The sequence below is a fragment of the Carcharodon carcharias genome, chromosome 5 (assembly GCF_017639515.1).
Source record: "Carcharodon carcharias isolate sCarCar2 chromosome 5, sCarCar2.pri, whole genome shotgun sequence".
Taxonomy (NCBI): domain Eukaryota; kingdom Metazoa; phylum Chordata; class Chondrichthyes; order Lamniformes; family Lamnidae; genus Carcharodon; species Carcharodon carcharias.
The window spans coordinates 149,675,158-149,697,204 of NC_054471.1; the positions used below are offsets into that span (position 1 = coordinate 149,675,158).

Consider the following 22,047-nt stretch of genomic DNA (forward strand, 5'->3'; position numbering starts at 1 on the left):
AAGATTCTGGCCTGAATTTCAAAGTATCAATTGCACTATTGTATGCCTTTAATCTTAAAGCTTCTGATCATAGTTGCTGTCAACCTTTGAATGAGACCTTTTGGCACATTCATTCAGAAGTAAACGATCCTGAAACCTATTTTTCCAATATCTACTTGCCTTTATTTATTAAAAATCCCTCTATTTAATGAAGTACACTTACTGCATTTAATATCAGGCAGCATGAGGCTTTACAATCAAGGTCACAATTAGTAATTACAACTCCAAAGTGGTGAGTGGAGAATTGTGAAACTGCACCCATGGAATAATAAATAGCACCCATATAATTAGATGATAGCATTGAAAGATTTTATTAACACAAGAAATATTTATAAAAATAATGACTTTCTTAAGCATCAAACACAGGCTTTCCTTTACGTAAATAATTATAGGGATGGTTTTGCATTGTAATTAGCCTTCAAAAATACAATTCATTAAAAAGTGGCTATATTTGTTAACACACTGCACAAGTCACTGTCAAAAAGTCAATTAACTGTTCCTAAAAAATGCGTTCACCAATATAGTGCAATCTAATGTAAACTAAAATTCAACAGAAAGCTTTTAAGTTTAAAAATGGTTAGAAAATACACCTGCTGTGATAACTTAGGTAATCTATAGCAGGAAGAACTTCTTCCTTCTTCATTTTTCTTCACCCTTATGCATTGTTTCTTCAGCTGGGAGGGTAAGAAAACAGGTTGCCAACCTTTTGTATGATCTCCAACAACCAACAATTTGTGACTCACCCAACCAAAAGCAGATGGTCAGCAGGATAAGGTGGGCAGAAGGCATTTTTTTTGCTGAAATGCACCCTGTGGCCCTGTTAGCAGGTGTTATATTGATTCTCCTGCAGTGTGTCATTCACTTTGGGAAGGTTTAGATCACAATACTATGGAGAAAATGTCTTAGTTTCATCACATTTAACCAATCAAGTGTATCAGAACTATAAAAAGGAACTGCCTAAAGTATAAGAAGCGTTTTGGAACTCTGACAACAAATAAAAGCCCACAAAGTCTAATTCTGCAGTACAATTTAAGTCTTCTGTTATTCTTTAAATCTTTTTTCAGTTTTGACGTCCTTGCAATTTGAACATAAACCCTAATGCTCAAACAGCCAAGGAGATACCTCTGACCATAACACCTCCCATCACCCACCTCCCCATCAGATTTCCTTCCTTTCATCTATTTAGGAAGAACAAATTTGTCCATTTTGAATCTCCAAGTTAAGAGTTCATTGGTCAATGCTGTCGTAGATAAGCAGGCACTACACGATACAACGCAATAAATGTAATTGACAAAAACTATCCTCTCCCTCCTTTTCAAATGAATCACTTTACTGGTTCATATAAAAGGCTGAATAAACAACAAAGTTAACTCTGGATTACTTTACTCTGCTTTGAGAGGAAGGGGAACAACATAAGTTACAACATTTAAGATCAATCTTAAGATTTTCTAGTTTTAAGTATTATAGGTTTCTTACGGGACTCAATTAGGTGTCAGAATTAAAGACTTTTGCTCTTACAGACACTTGCCTTGGGGATTTACTTCAAAAAGAGCTTGCTCCAAAAGCCTTCTTTAATGCATCAGTGATTTCACAAGGTTGGACAAATGAATAATATTTTCATAACACCTCTCTTTCTTCTAATAAAAAAAACATATAGCTTGCTCATTTCAATGCCACAGATTGCAAAAGCATTTGTAGGATTAAAATCAGCATTCTGTTATATTGTAAATTCTTTATTCTTTCAGGCTACACGCATCTTTCAAAGGGGGAGAAAACACATTAAGTTAACAAAGTAATTAAATTAATGCTAATTATTTGTACAGACCCAGCATTATAGGCATGCTTTTTTTTTGCTTAATGCAAGTAGGAAGTCTAGGAAAATCATAGCTGTCAACAATTTGCACTTCCTTGGCTTAGAAAACAGATTGCAATCTCATACTTTACATAAACTAAACAGATTTCCAAAAACTGTATACTGCAGTAACACTTAAACAGGGCATTATTTTACAAAGTACTTTGAAACATGGAAACATATTTTATGCAAAATGGATGCAGAAGACTGTCCTTTAAATATCTGGATTAGTTACTCACATTGAAAGTACAATTAGTACAAGTGGATGCACAAAGAAGTTAACATTTTGGGGACAAAACATAGTTTTCTTGCCCCTTGTCATTCCTATTGTTTTTGATGGTAACTAAGTTATAAATCATTTTGGTGGCAATATCTTATTAGCATTATGTGCAAATATTTACTCATTAAGGAAAGAAAGCTTTTATTTAAACAGTTCTATTTTTGTCTTAACTTTATATACACATTTAAACCTGCTTTGCGAGTTTAAGGTTACTGGCAATTTAAAAATACCATGTAAATATCAACATATACTCTTATCACAACACTTCAAATCATTATAACATGACTTTAGTGGGTCATCTAAATAGCAGTGGACATTATTTTGAATTTCCCAGAAATCAATTTCAGTTTAGTTCTTCATAAGGCTGCAGTTACATGATCGCAGTCTTAATTCTCTTGTATAGGCAATATCAGACATTAAATACACAGAGAATAATATCGCCATTCATGTTGAGAACAGCTGTCAGAAAAGGAAAAACCCACCCGAACTAAAACAATGTGGATGGTAAACAAAACAGGTATCAGCAAGTGATCTGAAATTGGATTACTGTTTTGTCTTCATTTAGAGGTATCCTTGACATTGCATTTAAATAATTGTCTACAATTTGAGGACTTCATGCAAAATTGGATAATTTACACCTGAGCATTATACAGGAGATCAGAGGTTGGCCAAAACATATATTAAAAAATATTTCACATTTATCTAATTTATTGTGCAAATAAGCCCATATTCAGTGAAAACCTGTTTTTTAAAAGCAGATATACATATATGTAGGTCTGATAAGTAAATCCCTGATTTAAGCTATAATAAAAACAGAAAGTGCTGGAAATACTCTGCAGGTCAGGCAGCACCTGTGGAGAGCAAAACAGAGTTAATGGGCAGCATTTTCCCGTCGGCGAGTAGGGGGGCAGGGACCGCTCGCCGACGCATAATATGACGCATGGTGACATCGGGCGGGCGTCCCGACATCACCACAGGTCATTCAGATATTCAGTTTGGCGTGGGAGCACAGCCGACTCAGCTGCGTGCCCGCCAAACTGTCAAAGGCCTATTAAGGCCTGTTAAAAAGTAATTAAAGTAATTAACTGAGCTGCCCGTCCAACTTTAAGGTTGGTGGGCAGGCGAAGAGCCCAGGTGGCCTTCGCATTTTTCGTGAAACCTCATCCACGGGCAGGATGAGGTTTCATGAAGGATTTATTATTTAAATAAAAATTTTTGAAATAAATAATGGACATGTCCCAGCTCATGTGACAGTTTCATGTGAGGGGACATGTCCTTAAATTTTTTTCCCACCTTTATTCAAATTTCAATAACTTAAACAAATCTCCCTGAGGCACCTCCGTGCCTCAAGGAGATCTCTACGTTCTTTTGCTTCCAGGCGCGTGTCACGATGGGTGGGCCTTGATTGGCCCGCCCACATAAAATGGCAGCATGGACCCGACTGGTTTCGCGCCTGCCCCCTGCACAACCCCTCCAACGGGGGGAAATTTCTGGCCAATGTTTCAGGTCGATGACATCTCATCATTGACTCTGATTCGTTAACTCTGATTCTTTCTCTACAGATGCTGGCCGACTTGCTAAGTATTCCCAGCACTTTCTGTTCTTGTTTCAGATTTCCAGCATCCACAGTATTTTGCTCCTGAATTAAGCTATTTTTTTAAGGTCAAAATTTGTTCCTGATTTAGCAATTGGTAATATAACTATAATTTTATTTAGCAGTCAGGTTCTAAGCAACACTTATCCATTGCAAAATGCATTTTCACTCAATTGAAACATGGAGGAGGAATCAAAATAGAAACTACAGGTACAGTGTTTCAAAACTGGCAACCTCAGGACCGAGTTCATGCTGGATTTTGGATCCAGCTGGTTTTCAGATTGGGTCCCTCGGGCCGGGTTGTTGACAGTATGTTTTTCAAGTAAGGATTTCAGAGGGCAATTTTGAAAGAAATGGAGGCAATGCTGCAAGATAAGCCAAGGAGATTCTTTGGAGCTGCTTCAGATCTGTCAGTGTTACTTTGCTGGGAGCGTGGCAGAAGCTCTGTAAATGGGGTTCCTGCTGCACTTCAATGAAGTGTTGATGATGGAGTGGGAGCAGCTCCAAGGAGTTTCCAGCCATGCAGTTAGAACAAGGATGTCGGTGAGGAGGGAAAGTCAGGTGATGGTAGCTTAAAAAATGTCTGGTTTCCGGGCATTGCTGGGTTTCAGATAGCCAGATTTGAGACACTGTACCTGCATCTTCTTTTAAAATATTAGCTAAATACTTTCTAAGAGAACATTTTATCTTACTTAAGGATAACATATCATATCTTTAACTCAAATTCCTTGTATTCTAATCCTGCATCAAGTTTTACACCTGCATTAAAATAAAGAAAATTAAACATTTATTTTGAAGCACTAACAAGGAAAAATGTATCATGCATAAATTTATTTTTCTAACAAGGTTCCATCCCACAACATGGGTAAAAGATTTTTATACAGGGATAATGTGATGTGTGAAACATCAGTGTAGCGACATTCCAAAATTTCAAGATTTCCCTCCAAAGTTGTTTGAAAGTCTGGCCATATCAACTCAACTCTCAAATGGCCAAGTTCCAGGGGAGGATAAATAAAACGCTTCAAACACTCTAAAGCTCTCCTTGAAGCGTGGCAGCATTGACCTTAATGGCTGGGAGGAGCTTGCTACCAATCCTTCAGAATGGCGATAACTTATCCATCAAGCTGCATCATGCTTCGAGTCCCAAAGCCTTAATGATGAGGCAGAGCGGCGGCAGGGAAGGAAAGAAAAGGAAGCAAATCCTGCACTCTGGATCCTAGTACCTCATGGGATGTCCTGCCCCATGTGCCCAAAGATCTGCGGGTTTAAAATTGGCCTGTTCAACCACAAGAAGACTCATGACAGAAACTTGCGACCCTGAGTAGACGTCATCCTCAACTTGAGGGTCAGCCAATGATACATCAAAATGTCTCACCTTCAGCACTGGAAATTTTAATTTGTAGTAGGAACACCATTTTTGAAATACTTTGCTCAGTGAACAATCTAATTATTAGAATGCAAAACAGATTCTCAATGCAAGCTTTAAAACGGTGCATCACCACCCTTCTATCTAAACATCCTTTGTATCAACTCTGCTTTAAACCCATTCTACTAAAGGGAGCTACTCTATAACTGAGAAATATAAAACCTTGAGGCATTTAAAAAAAATATGTTTGGGGAAGAAAAAAGTTCCTTAGCTATTTTGAAATTTTACTCATTTTTACTGAAGCAATTTATAGTAGAAACACAGTTAATGACAGATCCATTTACCTTATACTTCCTTCATATACTTACTGGGTTATGAGAAAGACACATGTTTCGTTCCTTGCACTTTAACTCATTCACTTCATATTGTCATCATTAATTTAGTTGTGAGAGCCCAGATCAACTCTGCATTGATTGCAATAATTACACCTTTTGGCACCTTCCCAAGATGAAGGACTGCAGTGGGAATGGTGCCAAATGGCAAAGGAATTAAGCTTTGAGTTAAGATTCATTTTGTTAAACCCCAGAAACCAAAACAGGACAAGAGAGCTGATTAATCACTTTGGGCAATGAGAACAGTAAGGTTGGTCACTGGGTGTAACTCTTCTTAATTGACACATTTGGGAAGTTGGCACTCAGTTCTTGCACCACTCGACTATCAATCTGGGAACAGAAGGAAACGTCTAGCAGACAGAGCTCCTTACAGAACTGTAGCAGCTTTCGTAAGGCCCCAGGGCTCACCATTCGGGTTCCTATAGAAAAATTCAGGAAGGAAAATAAGTTACAGGTTAAATATTCTCAAGGAGTTATTTGATGTGCAAAAAATAAGCCCTGTATAATATCTGGAAGTAGAATCTGCAATAGCATATTTCCTTCATTAAAGCCCAATTTATTGGTGAGCAAATTAATTATCAAGTGTCATGGTAAAAACATTGATGGAGTAATTAGCTCCCAATGGAAGGTAATAAGAATATTGGAAGAGGAGTAGACCATTCAGCCCCTTGAGCCTGTACCACCAATCAATTAGATCATGGCAGATATGTACCTTAACTCCATTTGACTGCCTAAGGTTCTGTAAGTCTTAACACCCTTTTCTAACAAGATTCTTTAATAGGATTTTAGGGGTGAAAGTTCCAGATTACCATACCCTTTTTGTGAAGAAGTGCTTTCTTACAATACCCTTGAATGGTCTAGCTGTAATTTTAAGGTCAGGCTCCATTATTCTGGACTCTCCCAATAGAAGAAGTCATTTCTCTCTTTTTACCCTATCATGTCCTGTAATCATTAATTAGATCACAGCTAAATCTTCTATATTCAAGGAAATACAAGCCTAGTCAATGCAACTCTTATAGCTTACTAATTAATTTTGTTTAAATTCCAGTGGCATGATAACCGCCCTATCCAATTTAACAGGACGGTCTGTTGGCTGATTTGGTTTTCCAAACCTAAGATAAAGCAGCAAAATGCAGGTATAAAACTGTGCAGAAACTTCTGGGTTCATTTTATATGTTAAGGAATCTGAACATTAAAATGCATTCTTCAAATCAGGTTACAATGCTAGAAATGACAAACCGTTACAACATGACCTGTACATCTGCGTCTCACAGAACAATTAAAAGTGTGAGTACACGCTTCATTCAATTTTCTCAAAACTTGGTAAACCATCTTCTTCTACCCTACTCTGTCTTAAAGCACTAACTGGTACTAAGTGATCTGCTATGGCACTGCAGACAGGAAGCCAAGGGAAAGTGCAGTCTTCAGGTAAAGTTGGGTTAGAGGCAGGGGAACTAACTGGACCAGGGCATGCAGAGGTACTTCAGTCCCCATTTTAAAGTCATACATTTGGTTCTTACTTTTCTTTTTCAATTGTAGATTCCTATGAGCATATTTATAATGTGAACAGCCTATCTAAAGTGTATACAATCTAAGACACCATCCTACCAGTGATAGCACCACAGCATCTTCACTGGGGGAGATGCAATTACACCATGGCATAGACAGCTTCCATTATAAATAGGGTCACAGGAACTCATAATGGAAAAAGTTGATAGCAAGCACATTCATATGTAAAATGTTTAGTATAACATAGATATCAGTGAACTCAGTCTAGGTAGAGGGACAGAGAAATAAAGAAATGAGAGGGAGCATGTTATAATTGGCCCCAGTGTTCCTTGGTAGAGTGTGTAAAAAGAAAATGCGCCAGAGTTCCTGCTTCCAATGTTTATTTAGTGATTCCTGCTGGAGAATGTGGGTGTTGAAGGAAGAACAGAATCAGGCTCGGTTATAATGCTCCTAACAATAAAATTGTCCATTAATATTCTCAGCCTGAGCTCACACATGAAGAACAGTCACTTGGGTGAGAAACAGTACTGGAGGGCTGCTTCCACCTGTAGAATTGCATGTCGGCAACACAAGACAGAAAGGCGAGGAACAATAATAAATCTGTGGGAAATGTACACACCAAGAACCTTCTGCATTTCCAACCAAAGGAATCAAAGTGTGTGTCAGCCAAAATAACTTTTAAAAAAATGTCATTCTTCGAAGTAGGCTTTAGTTTTGGTGACACCCTAATAAAGCTTGCTGATAGATTGGTGCTTATCTAAGATTTCTGCGTGCCTTTTTTGAAGCTTCAGAAAAAGGTATTCACTAAATTTAACATTCACCAATATTTATTTTCAGTTTTCCAATTGAATGGATGTTTCCTGGTAAGTACATTTTCCACATATCTATCATTCTATTCTCCCCTCTCTTGCTGGTGTCTGGTTCCACAGGTGCCTGTAGCCTTTGGGGATCTTGCCCAAGTGGCCGATTTTCATAAGTACATCGCAGTCAAGCCTGACCATGTTTTAAACATAGATCAGCATGCAGGTTATCCAGTAAGGGGTCACTAGATAGTGATAAGGACCAGAAAGCCTGCTAATTTTCTCTTGCTTTAGCCCAGAGGCACCGAGGACATCTGTACAGTCCCAAATGCTAAGATCATCTGATTTAAGAGAGACCTAGAATGGACTTGGAATTTTCTGACTTGAATAGCTCAGTGTGGCACAGGCAGTTATTTTTCTCACCAGGCCATTGGGGGAACCAGTCACACATTTACAACTGACATTTCATCCCAACAGATGAGCTCAGTTCATGTCAGTCATGACTAGGTTTCACTGTTGATTGATTATAAAGACACCAAAAACACAGGCCCAGTAGTGCTTTAGAACTACTCCTGCTTGACGTCCATGAACAAAAGCTATGCCAATCTTCAATTTTCCAGACAGACAAACAAACTAGTTATATTCACTGCTAATATTGTCAGGGTACATCTGCTCTGATGAAATATATGTCTCCTTAAAATTGCGGAGGGAGCTTAACACATAAGAGAGATTTGAGGGGAGGATGTTCTAACTGCATATCTATGAAAACGAATGATATTGTTTACCAGTACCAAACTTAACAAGTAATCTCGTTTGTCAGCTTCCAAGATTCTTTATTAAAGTGGAATGCCAGGAGACTGATGGGGCATCCTCTCACGGTTATTGATTTAGAATGGTTACAGCACAGTAGGGAGCCATTCGACCTGGTTTGTCTGTGCTGATTCTCCAAAAGAGCAAGTTAACTAGTGACACTCCCCCATTTTCTCCCAGTAGCCTTGCACATTTTTCCTTTTCAGATAATAAGCCAACTTACTCTTGAATACTCCACTGAACCTGCCTCCACCACATTTCAGGTGTGCATTCCAATCCAAGTCACTCGATGCAATAAAGTTTTTCCTCATGTCGCCATTGCTACTTTTGCCAATTACTCTAAATCTGTGCCTCTTGGCTCACAATTCTTCCAGGATGGAAACAATTTCTCTCCAACTACTCTGTCCAGACCCCTCAATTTTGATTCTGAATACTTATATCAAATCTTCTCTCAACCTTCCCTTCTCCAAGGAGAACACTCCCAACCTCTCTAGTCTACATAACTGAAGTTCCTCACCCCGAGAACTATTCTCCTGAATCTTGTCTATGCCCTTTCTAATGCCTTCACATCCTTCCTAAAGTGTGGTGGGGTTTGGTTAATTCAGAAATGTTTTAAATCGGAAGTTTACAAGATGTAGGTTAAATGCAGTTTCCTTGTTAAAAAAGTAATTGCAAACTGCGAATGTGGAAGAAATGCTATGTAAATGGCTATGGAACATGTTGGATACATTGAACAAGTAAGGATATTTGAGCTAAAGTGATGCCAAATGGGATTTGGTTGTTTTCATTTTATTAATAAATCCTGTACACCATGTTTGATATTTTTGGGAATGCTTGAATGCTCTGGATTTTTGTTTAAGAGGAACATAAAAGGAGTAATGTTTACAAAGAAAAGTAAGGGAAGACCCCAGAGTCACAAGACAGATCACCAGCAAAGCTGGGAAAAATGGAAGGGAAGATGACGTAAATGAGGAAATAGTGTACAGGTGATGCCAAGTTTTAACTTTTAAAAGTCCAGAAATTGTAGGGGAAAGACAAGGTTAGATGATGCATAGATCTTGTAGGTCATGAAAGAGAATGAAGTCAGCCTCCAACAGTGCAACAAGTCTTTTTTTCAGAAATGATGACATAGGAAGGGGAGAAGGAAGACAGATGAAAAAGAGGAGAAAACCCCCTTTGAAATTGACTGAAAATACATTTCACTTGTAGGGAAGCACCACAAATGAAGAAGCTTCTGTCATGAAATCATGCTTAAACATAATTACTCTTGATTTAATGCCTTCTAAAATTTACATGTGAAAGGTTTCAATACCATAAAAATAAAAGGCACAGAATACTTTTTCACAACTGCAAAAATGATCTAAAAGAGATGAATACAATGACCCAAGTGAACATTCTGGAATAACAAGTAAGGAATGGACAATCCACATCATCACATCATAAATAACCTTTCAGTTGCCCTGCTATGAAATATGCTGTCGTCTTTGAATACAGCATCAATACCTGTTAAATAGAATCTTGCATTTAGATTACTGACAAGATAGTGCACAAGATGAAGACGTTGCTCAGTACATACAAATGGCAATGTTTCCTAAATTATATGTTTTGCAACATTTTAAAGTACATAATAATTTTAATCTGGCAGTTCAATGTAATAATTGTAAAGTCTGAAATTCTAAAATAATTTCTCTTGCATCTTTGTTTAAATATTTTTGTAAACTGCCAACAATAAAAACATAATCACTACATTTGTACTCATACCTTTGCATGCTAAGTACACTCATTTCCTTTTCTTTTTCTTAATGCCACAGACAATACAGATGGGAAAAATTGCAACTAATGAATCTTTGAATCTTGTAAAAAAAATTCTATTTGCAGCAATATTGAGAAGTTAGTGGGCTAAGAATCTGTTCATGCATTGTTACTTCAAAGTGGTGCTACATAGACTACCTTGATTCCCTAGGAGCAGACGGTGCTGTGGCCGCTACCTGCATGAGCTGTGCGGCGCTCTTCATTAACGACATTGAAAGCCACCTTAAATTGCACTACACAAACAAATTGCTAACTCGCTGTGTTTATTTCCACTCAACCAGCACTTCTGATCGATTTCTAAAAATCTTCTCCAGGAATCCCTCATCTGCCACAGGGGTTTTGGAAGAGTTTCTCTCTTTTTGTTTAACAGTTTATTCTGCTGGTAGCTAAAAATTAAAATCAACAAGCTTTGTTGCTGCTGAAAAATATTTGCAAGATTCCTTCCTGTTGAATATGACAAGCACTATTCAATTATAAACACAAATTAATAATTTTGAAAGATATGCATATGAATAATTCAAAGTATTCTGAATCGGTTTGGCTCAATGTTTACATTGTTTTAAGGCAGAATCATAATTTGTCTTTTTTTACCAACTGAAATACTTGCTGTATTAAATTCTCACTGAAAGGGAATGAGAAAATAGATGAAATATAAATTACAACTAAGCAAACCTCCCTTTCTCTCTCTCTCTCTCACACACACACACACGCTCAAAATGCTATTAGAACACATTCAAACAACTTCACATTTGTATTAACACATGCATGCTGACAGGCACATACACCGTCCTCATATTGCTACTGATGTGCACAAGTAAACACAAACTAAGTAAACCCTGCTAGGAATAAATTTACAGAAATAACTTACTGGCTCTTTCAAGCAAAGCTGAACTGAACTGAAATAAAATGAAGTACATTGTGGTAACTGCAAATCATTAAATTTTATAACCATCTATTCACTTAGATTTTTGGAAGTTTTGCTGACTACACTGAAGAAGTTAAATACAGATACAACGTATTAACAATAGTTAATGCTTCAGAATTTATTAGAGCTATTTGTTGACAATGAATGGCTTGTAACAAGGTGAGAAAAATGAGGCACTCTGAAAAATCTGAACTGCATCAATTAACTACTAAACAACTGGAAGAATGAAAGGAGTATTTTAATATTCCATGCCACTAAATGGTAGGCTTTGGATATGTGTCTCAACATACGTCCTTTAAATGGGGAGAAACCAACTCGGGGGATAGGTGCTTCTATGAATAAATAAAAATAGAGGGCAAGATCCAGGGATCAGGGATTAAGTTACACAGCTGAACTGGAAAGGCTGGGGTTGTCCTCCCTTGAGCAGAGAAGGCTAAGAGGTGTTTAAAATCATGGAAGGTTTAGATAGGACAAATAAAGAGAGACTGTTTCAAATGAGTGAATGATCAATAACCAAAGGGCACAGATTTCAGGTGATTGACAACAGCCAGCATGAGAAAAATCATTTTATGCGTCAAGATTTGGAATGCACTCCCTGATAGGGTAATGGGAGGAGTCCCGAAGGGCAGTCATATTGGAGTCAAAACTCTGGCTGGGATTTTCCAGTCCCGAAGGGGCTTTTTGCTGGTTTGCCAAACTTTCCATCCTGCGTATGATGGGCCCCGCCATGGGTAAGACCGGAAAATCCTGGCCTCTGTTTCTCTCTCCACAAATGCTGCCAGAGCATTTTTTTTTTAATTCGTTCATGGATGTGGGCGTCGCTGGCCAGGCCAGCATTTATTACCCATCCCTAGTTGCCCTCTAGTCCAGAGGTCATTTAAGAATCAACCACATTGCTGTAGGCCAGAGCAGGTAAGGAAAGCAGACACTAGTGAACCAGGTGGGTTTTTACAACAATCGACAACGGGCAGAATTTTCTGCCTGTCGGGCGGGTGGGCTCGACCCAATTTTCAGTAGGCAGGGAGCCAACCCCCGCTGGAGAAGCAGGCCCCTGAGCCATTTTACGTGGGCGGGCCAGTTAAGGACCGCCCAGCGTGACGTCTGGTGGGAAGTGCTATGTGCTTCCTGTGTGGGCATGTGCGATTCCCCAAAAGCGAGAGTACGCTCTTTCGTGCATGCACACAAAAGAATGCACATCTCCCTGAGGCTAAGTGCAGCCTCAGGGTGATCGCTTCCATGTTGAAAAATATTAAAAATAGAAAAAAGAAATTCCCTAACATGTCCCTCTCATGTGACAATGTCACATGAGATGGGACATGTTCATAATTTAAATAACTTTATTAAAAATTTAAAAACCCTGCATGTAGCCTTATCTCGCCGGTGGATGAGGTTTCATGCCGCTGGGGCTCCTGGCCTGCCTGCTAACCTTAAGGTTGGATGGACAGGTCCTTTAATTGTTTAATTGATCCTCTCAATGGCCTCAATTGGCCATTAACATGTCTGCGGGCCAGCAGCTGATTTTGCTGCACCCCCGCCTTCCTGAAAATTTAAATGGGCCGGGATGATGTCGGGGATTCCGCCCGATGTCATCCCATGTCATTTTACATGTCGGCGAGCAGGCCCCGCCCCCTGCTCACCAACAGCAAAATTCTGCCCAATGGGTTCATGGTCATCATTGGACTTCTAATTCCAGATTTTTATTGAATTCAAACTCCACCACCTGCCACGGCAGGATTTGAACCCGGGACCCCAGAGCATTACCCTGGGTCTCTGGATTACTAGCAGTGACAATACTACTACGCCATCACCTTCCACGAGTTTTGCTGTGATGCTGAGTTTTTCCAGCGTTTTCTGTTTTTATAAAGGAAAGAGATTCTAGCCTTCAAAAGAAAAGTAGATAAATATTTGAAGGAGAAAGAAATGCAGGGAGTGGGGCCTGAGACTAGCTGTATTGCCGCTTAAAAGAGCTGTTGGACGATGGGCTGAATGGCCTCCTTCTGTGCTGTTTGGTCTATGCTTCTATGATTACTGTGAGCACTATGGTACACTTTCCTGCAGCTAGTTAAAGAGTGGGATTTTCAAAGGCCTGGAAGGCAAATGCCTGCTCATTATCTTATTTGGTAAATTATCCAGGGATAGATTACAGAAGGGATGCATTGAGTAACAGGTTAACGTATAAATTCACAGAACTAAAACAAAGCTAGTAATGCTTACTAGCCAGAGCTGAGATCCGGCTAAACTGAACCGTGACACAAAACTGTCATACAGTCAAATAATTCATTAATTGGTTGGTTTCTTTAAGAAATATCACTTTCTAGTGTTTGGCTCAAAGGGATTGTGGCTGCATAAATTCTAGAACTTGTTAAAGTAGCTCAAGAAATTTAAAGTTTGTTCTATCTAAAAGGCAGGCCTTTTGTGCATCATCATTGTAAGATTAATCTTTATATATGTGTATACATATACATATATATATATATATATATAGATATGATTGGATTGCCTTTTTTGGTAATCTTACAAAGCTATGCTTCTGGTGAGAAGTAGCAACATGTGTGGAATTCGCCACTAACAGGATGCTGCTGTCAAGCCAAAAAGATGTTCTTTCTATCGCACAAATCAGTAATGTGGTATATAAATTTCAGTGCCAGTGTGATGTTAGGTATGTAGGCCCACACATCCCAAAGACTGGCGGATTGTATTAAACAGCATGTCCCAGACACTGTTCACAATGGGCAAGGTACAGACCATACCCAAACAGCCTGTGCTTGCAAAATTCAAAACAGTATCCAACATTAGATGTGATTCTGTGATTGGACAACATTTGCTAAATAATCCTCAGTGTTCCAAGAATTAAACTGACAATCAATTTAAGGTTGTCAGTTGGGCTTGCGGTGTGGCGCATTTGCATATACTGGAAATTATATAGATTAATACAAAGGGTTCTGTTCTTTGTGGACAGAATGAACATATAAATTGTGCCTGTTTCTGCTAAACAAGTGACAACTTATTCACTGGTTCAGTCCTCAGGGCAATGCCTTGACTAATCAGAGTCAAGCCACCTGGTTTAAATTTCGAACAACGCTTAGCAGTTAATTGTCTGTCACATCAACTGGTGCACTTTCCATGGTGACTGCCCCTACCAGTCAGAGTTCTCTTCCCAGCCAATCAGAACTCTCTTCTCATGCAGTATAAATTGTTCCCTTTGCATTTGGTATTCTTGCTATTACCCTATTGTGTATAAAACTAAAAGCTTTGACAATACTTGTTGCTGTGCTTTTTGACTTACCATTTTACCAACAAATACACAAAAACATTAAAGTACACATGGAAGTGCTGTGCAAATTTAGGTATTAGGATCATTTGCCCAAGGTTGATGCCTCTTTTATTTACTAATCAGGAATGCAATTAGTGGCACCTGGATTCCCAATTAGCTTCATGTGACTAGTACTGGGCAATACTGCTCCAAATTATGTATGTGCTCAAGTTTACTTTATCCTTGCTTTGGATTTTGTTGATCTTGAGGCAATTCATTATTTGTTTCATGGGCTACAGTATAAGTATATGTGGGCTTCAGAATGTGGTGTTAGCCAGGAATCAGATTTTTCTTTTGGCCAGGTTTGATTTTTGTTTGTTTTTTTTATACAAAGTATTAAGCTAAAATAAAATCATCCTTGAGGTCCTTCTTTTTGATTTGAATGCTTTAAATTACTAAAATAGAGTTAAGAAATAGCATGCCTTGCTACTGGATTGACTTCAATGAAGTTCAATAAAGCCTTGCACTACAGAACAAAATAACCCAAGAAGCTAGCAGCTCATAGGTTTGATATTTAACATGTCTGTCTTTTCCAACTTTTTTTTTGATGGAGGCAGCTTTCTTGAACACAGTATAAGTGGACATGGCTCATTTCTCTCATTGGCGGAAGTTTCCTGAATTTTAATGTGTACACGTCACATAGCACTAAGTTAACAAGAAGCAAAGGTTAGTAAGACTATTATTAGTATCCACCCTGCCCTACTGGCACACAGCTGCTGCTTAGGGTGCTTGGAGGCAGGGGATTATCTGTTTTACTGATAACATTCATTTAATTAATAAGAGTATTTCCCTCAGTATATTAGGGATGGGGGAGGGGAGGATTATAACCAAGAACTGCATTGCTTTAAAATAACATTGTAGTCTCCAAGCACAATTCAAAATGTCACAAACTGCAAAGAATACAAACCAGCTTAATTTTATTGTACAGAGATTAAGTATAAGATCAGATATAATGAATTCCTGGTTTTCTAATTCAGAATATATAAAAATGGGCTGGAAATTGGATCAGAAACTAAAATAAAACTTTCTTTTAAAAGTCAAAATCTCTGCCTTTTCTGGAAACCTTACCACAGCATAAATATTTACCATGTGCCCAGTTTCCATGGTGGAGTACACCAGGTTCATACTGAGCTTAGTAAATGAAAGAAGAATGTTTTCTGGAAAATTCAACAGGTTGATCTAGAAACTGGAAACTGGATTGCTAGGGTAAACATATCTTGTGATCACTTGTGAAATCAAACCATTTTTTGCTTTACAAAAGACTACAAAATTCCAAAGCACACTCACAAGTCAATCTCCTAAGCTATTTTCTTACCTAATATATCCACGTGGAACAGATGAGGGCAATTTGTCGCCAGCTCCTCGATATCTGTGTCACAAACAGATCTATTGGCTGTCAGAAAGATCTTGCGCAAGTTGGGTAGTTTGCGAGCAAGCTTTATAAAGCATCCTGTACTGCTCTGTAACGTCGGGCACCATCCAAGGTCCAGTTCTTCCAGGAGCCGGCAACCTGATACTATAGCGGCTATGCCATTTTCTGTGATATTTTTACATCTCCACAGATCTAGTGATCGTAGCTTTTTGCACTTGGCACCAATCACACTAGCCACAAGGTCATAGTCATCAACCTAGACAGTAGAATGTCAACAATCAATAGTGATCCAAATCTCATGTGGGTAACTGTTTTTCATGCTCCTCAGGAATTGTGTTCTGATAAAAAAAAGCATTTTCATGAAAACAAGTTTGGGGAGTTATGTAAGGCATAAATTGTACAAATAATACAGCCAACACTTGCTATGTAGAAACATGACAAATCAAGTATGTTTTTGACTTACTGAGGGTATTCCCTCTCAGTAAGAAATCATTCACACTAACGAGATTTGTACTATGAGTGACCCTCAGCTTATTCTACTAACCTGTTGTTCAGGTGGCAATATACATCATAATCAGGATGGTAACAAAATGATCAACTGGACATTTAAAAGATCTTGAGACAATAATTCTTTCCATGAAAGATGGCAATATGTACTGCCAAGCAGGCTTTCAAATGGAAACAAGAAAATCACAATTATATCAACTTACTTCATTTATATTACATTCCACGAAAGGTGTACTTCGATTAAAGTTTCACTATTCAGCACAGTACACACAAGCTAACTTCTAACACAGTGATAAAAAAAACAACCAGAGCAACGACAACAGTGGATTATCCCTTCAAATGCTTAAGCCAAAGTTTTTTTAAAATGACTGGCAATTCTCAACATCCACCCTCAACCCTTGTCACATCACACTCTTGGGGGGAAAAACACAGGAACAAATACCTCTTTATTTACAATCATTAAAATACCTCAATTTAGGTAAGCACAGTTAGACCCACTATTTCAGACCTACTACAGACTTAGTCAGTTGAGCGTTTTCTTGGGGTCGGGCACTCTGTATCAGTTCCCAGGCAGATCCAAAGTTGCCACCCCACTAAAACGAATGGAACCTCTCCAGAAACAAATACCAATGACACCAACAGAACAGTTCTGAGCGTAGGAGACCCAAAGTGTCAGCAAACATCTCGAAACAAAGCAGCAACAGACATTTTTCTTTTCCCAAAAGAAAAGCACATGGAGCGTTTTAAGCAGAAATGAATCTCCTTTCACTTCCCTTTCCTTCCTCTTTAAAATAGGCTGAATTTTCTATCATGCTATTTGCTATTTTGGTATGAAAGAATGCCATTTTAGCAAATGTGTTAGTGGATATTTCAGAGTAAATCCAAGGGAGAGTCAATGAAATACAGAAATGATGCAATTATTTAAAAAAGAGCAACTGCTGAACTCTATAAATCAATCGTAAGTATTTCTCTTATACATGGGCTTCTCTTTCCACAACCAAATTAATTGCATAATTGAAAAGATTTGTTGTATTATACTGAACAAAAGGATCCTGTTACCTACTCTTCTCTCCAATTGTGCATGACTTAACGCCCTAGTCACATCACAAAAGCCTCAGAATGTTTGAATATTCTTTAAAAAGTGGATATATACATTAGTTTCATAGGTTGCTACAGTTTTCATAATTATAGGGTGAAAAGTTTACTATTCAATACATTTGAAATCACACTGTGGAATGCTAACTTGGAAGTATTTAATGTATTTGTCTGAAATTCTACTCTAATGGTATTTAACAGACACTTTAGACATTTATTTTAGGTTAACATCTCCACCAAACAGCAGAAAGAGGAATTTCAGTCAAATGAAAGTTCTCCCTACAGAACAATTTCAAGGTCAGTGTCCTTTACTTTCATTAAAAGTGATTCAACTGATTTATTTACCGATGGTGGAGGATAGTTTAACTCCTGTTACAGGGATATGGTAAAAAATGTTTCAAAAACAAACTCTTTAGATTACAGCTCAAAATCTAACAACTTTAGTTAATTTTAAATATTTTGTTGAAAATTACATTAAAGTGAATTGATGGTAAAATGCAAATCAGATATTTTAGCCCAGGGAATTGCTGCTATTTTGAAAACGCCTGAAAATAATATTTTACCCTAGTGAAAAGTAAAATAATTAAGTGTGAACTCATCAACCAAATAGTGTACACTTTGATTTCATCCTGAGAGGATTTTAATCTCAAGGTCAACAATATTCACAGAATTCGGCTGCAGGTACAGAATGTTTTGTGTTATTTTCCTCTCATGAGAAAAACTATGATAATTCACCAACACCCATGTTTGCCTGAGTTAAGAGTCTTGCATATTCCTAAAAGATCAGTGGGAAGACACCAAATTTCACCTGTAATATGAATTCGAACCTTATTATAACACACCCACTAAAAAAAGTCTTCCACTTGTTCTTGTTGGGCTCCTTCAAAGTCATTGAAAAAGCACAAACTATGAAGAGAGGGGCATTTGTTGAAGGAATTGCTTTGCTGATTCTGTCTTACAAAGCTTTGACTATAATTGGAAATATACTTGTTCTGACTGTAGGCCATTTTTACAACCCTTTTCCCACATATCGATAAAGTTTGCTAATAATTTTGAAATAATCATCGCCACTGAATAGCTGATGGGATTCAGGATAATGCATTTCAAAAAACATCTGAACATGATCTCAGACATTTGTTAAGGTATAAATATATACGTTTGTTTGGAGGAGTCAAAGGATGGCACTGGTAAGAGAATAATAAAAAGTAAAGATATCTACAGTGTCATAATTTTAAGTATCAAAATAAAATTAATTTATGTCCTAGTGATGAAGGGATCTTTTCTATAGCCTTATCTTGTGGTATTTAAGCTCACCATTAAAAATTCAAATGATAAATAATGCATAAGGAAATATATTGTCATTAAATATATGCATATGCAAATTGAGAAAAAAATCTAAGTCTTAATAGTTGTACATATTTAGCAAACTCCTAGTTGTTTTTATACTTAGACCTCTTAAATGTCATGTCATGTGTGATCTCCCTGAAGGCAGGTTCTTGGCTCATTATCTGCTGATGTTTCACCCTGAGCCGTTATCTTGGCAGTTTATGTCAGTGGTGATTTGCCATTGCCTTCCACTCTCAGGAACATAGCGAGGAGCCAGGTCGCTATCTGCTTTGGCCGAAACGGGAATCAAACCCGTGCTGTTGGCATTATTCTGAATCACATGCTAGCCACCTAGCCAACTTAGCTGACCGGGCCCCCTCATCTCTTGTATGCAAGTTATAACGCAAGGTTATAACTAGGTTAATTTTTAAAAAGAATTCTCCCCCACCTATTGCATATAATAGGATTCCTTTGTACCTATACATTTTAGAATTATTTGGTTCTGACAAAATATGGCAGATCAACTTTTCTCAAATGACAAATTCAAAACCTAAATCTGGGAACAAGTCACCAAAACCTCACTGTCTGTTCTCTCATTCATAATTGAAATAAAATGATCAGTTATGAATTATTTGAGGTAATTCATGACACCACATCTATGCTAAAGTTTTTTTTATTCGGTACTTTATAATTACATTTCACAATAAACATTGGTCTGATTATGATTTTTGATATGCTTTCTTTTTAAAATGTTATGAAATAGAATGGGGTTTTGGAGATTTTATGTTGTTAGTACTTTAAAATAAGACCATGCTTGACCTTAAAAGAAAATGATTAGTTCATGCAACTCCAAGTTCTTACCATGACACAGCTGCCAAGGCTGAGGTGCTGAAGTTCCAAGCAAAAGTTCAGAATGCTGAGCAGTGCTGTTTGCTGCCGTTATGGGACACATCAGAGGCAATGTGGATAGAGAAACAAAGGGAAAAGAGGTCAATTAGGCATTAAAGCCTGTCACTGCCTTTCTCAAAATACTGCTCTAAACGTAGGTTACATCTACCACAAATGCAGTTTAATGAGTCCCAAGGTATTCAGACCATCGATTAGCTCATGGCCAAACAAATCATTACAGGCTCAAAATGCAGTTCCCTCTAGATGTGAATCTGCACAGATCGCAGTTATCAGGGGCTCTCTGCCTCTGAACACCTCTCCCTAAGGGGGAAATCTTGAAAATGCTGAGACCTTTCACTAACATGTAAGGCTGCTGTGTGGCACCAGAATAGATCAGTGGTATCCCAGAAATAAAGTGGCAACTGTGACATTCACAGATCAGATAACCTAGAGAAACTGTCAATAGCAAACCACATAGAGTGGCAGGATTGAACAATACTGACCGATGCCAGCCAAAGGATACTAGTCACAGTTAACTGGAGTGCCTGCATGTATAACATACAGAGTAAAGTATACTGTGGAAGCAATTACAAAGCTATAATTCAATTAACTAGTGCTGATTACAGCTATAGAACTCAAGAGTTAGTCACATCATTTCATCCTTTGTGCAGCACTGGGTTTATACAGAACAGAATAAAATAGATCACACAAGAAATTAACATCAGAACCTTACTGGCTGTGTAACAAAGCTTTAAGGTGAATGAAGAATTGAGATTAGTAGTTGTCCAGAGCAGCTGTTTATACATTTATTTTCATTCAATACATATTAACATTTATAATAAATATGAACATTCACTTGACATTATTATTAGATTTATAAAGTATTTGCAGCACAGAAACCAGCCATTTAGCCCAGTAGATCCATGCCAATGTTTATGCTTCACATGAGTTTACTTCCACTCTTCTTCAGCTAAACCCATCAACATTTCCTCCTATTCCTTTCTCCCTCATATACTTATCTTGCTTCCCTTGAAATGCATCTCTGCTATTCAGCTCAACTACTCTTTGCTTCTATAATATTCCCAGATCCAGAGGGATTCTGAGTTGGAGATGGAAAAGAAAATTGAAAACTGCAGAATAAATGAACTGCTGGATCCCATTTAGTATTACATTCTAAACCCGAGTTTAGAACTTGCTGCTTCTTTCAAAATGAGCCACAGCCAGAAGCAATGTTAGTCATAAAACTTCAGTATTTAGAAAAATACCACAGAAATTACCGTTTTTCTCTGTTTTTGCCTCATTTTTTCTTCATGTAATTCAGGGAAAAATACAGTAAAAAGCCCACCACAATATTCAAGGTAAATTATGGTTTATAAACACTAACTTGCTGCCACAGTTAAGGTGAAATGCATTTTTTTCCTTTCCATTCTTTCCTTTTAAATATCCCAGCACCGTCCTGCCCCCGCTCCAAGTAATCTGCTCCACTGCATATAACTGAGAGATGTACAAGAGCAGTCCTGGATGACTCAACTTCAGATTTTGTCTTTGTCCCCATACAGGAGTACTAAGGCTTTGCTCATCAATTCTCTCCATTGGTTTGGTTGAGTTAAGAAACTGGCCAAGTGAAGAAGACTGCAGCCATGCCTCTACATCCTGTCACTCACTGATACACCAAGCCCAGGATCATTACAGAATGACATTGTCAGATTCGTGGCCCAAGGGACACACAGTAACAAAGCTACTTCCTGTAGCAGGTTATTAAACAATTAGCTCAACAGGGACATTCATATACAAGCAAGCTGTTGCCACAATCATTACCAAATAGCCAGTAAAAGGAATAACGCTGGTGTGATGAGAACACAAGCTGTTGTGAGATGGTCTCCTCCTCTGGGGGATGGTGGTCTCACACTTCAATTTTACTGCATTCAATGGTCTCCTTAGTTATACTGTTATTTTTGCATTGATGTGGATCCAGAGTTGTGTCCCCTCTACGAAGTCCACAACATTCTATTTTCAATGGATGGTGTTGAAGTCCAGGTCAGATAGTACACAGTACTTTTCTGTATTCATTTAAAATTTCCTTCTCCATTCACACTCTCTTGGGTTAACTTTGAACTGATTTATCTTCTTGTGTCTATTTAATATGGGGGGGGGGGAGAGGATCATT

General features: G+C 38.0%; 1 protein-coding gene across 2 annotated transcripts in view; it reads right to left on the bottom strand.

Moving 5' to 3' along the window:
• Positions 1-4,579: 4,579 nt before the first annotated feature.
• Positions 4,580-22,047, bottom strand: part of fbxl4 (F-box and leucine-rich repeat protein 4) — a 140,107-nt gene continuing 122,639 nt past the window's right edge. For both annotated transcript variants that reach the window (XM_041187945.1, XM_041187944.1), the window contains 3 exons: positions 19,854-19,925; positions 16,008-16,320; positions 4,580-5,942 (listed from right to left, as the gene is read on the bottom strand). In XM_041187945.1, coding sequence (XP_041043879.1) covers positions 5,779-5,942; positions 16,008-16,320; positions 19,854-19,925 — 549 coding nt within the window. In that variant the 3' untranslated portion in view covers positions 4,580-5,778. The remainder of the gene's footprint in view (positions 5,943-16,007; positions 16,321-19,853; positions 19,926-22,047) is intronic.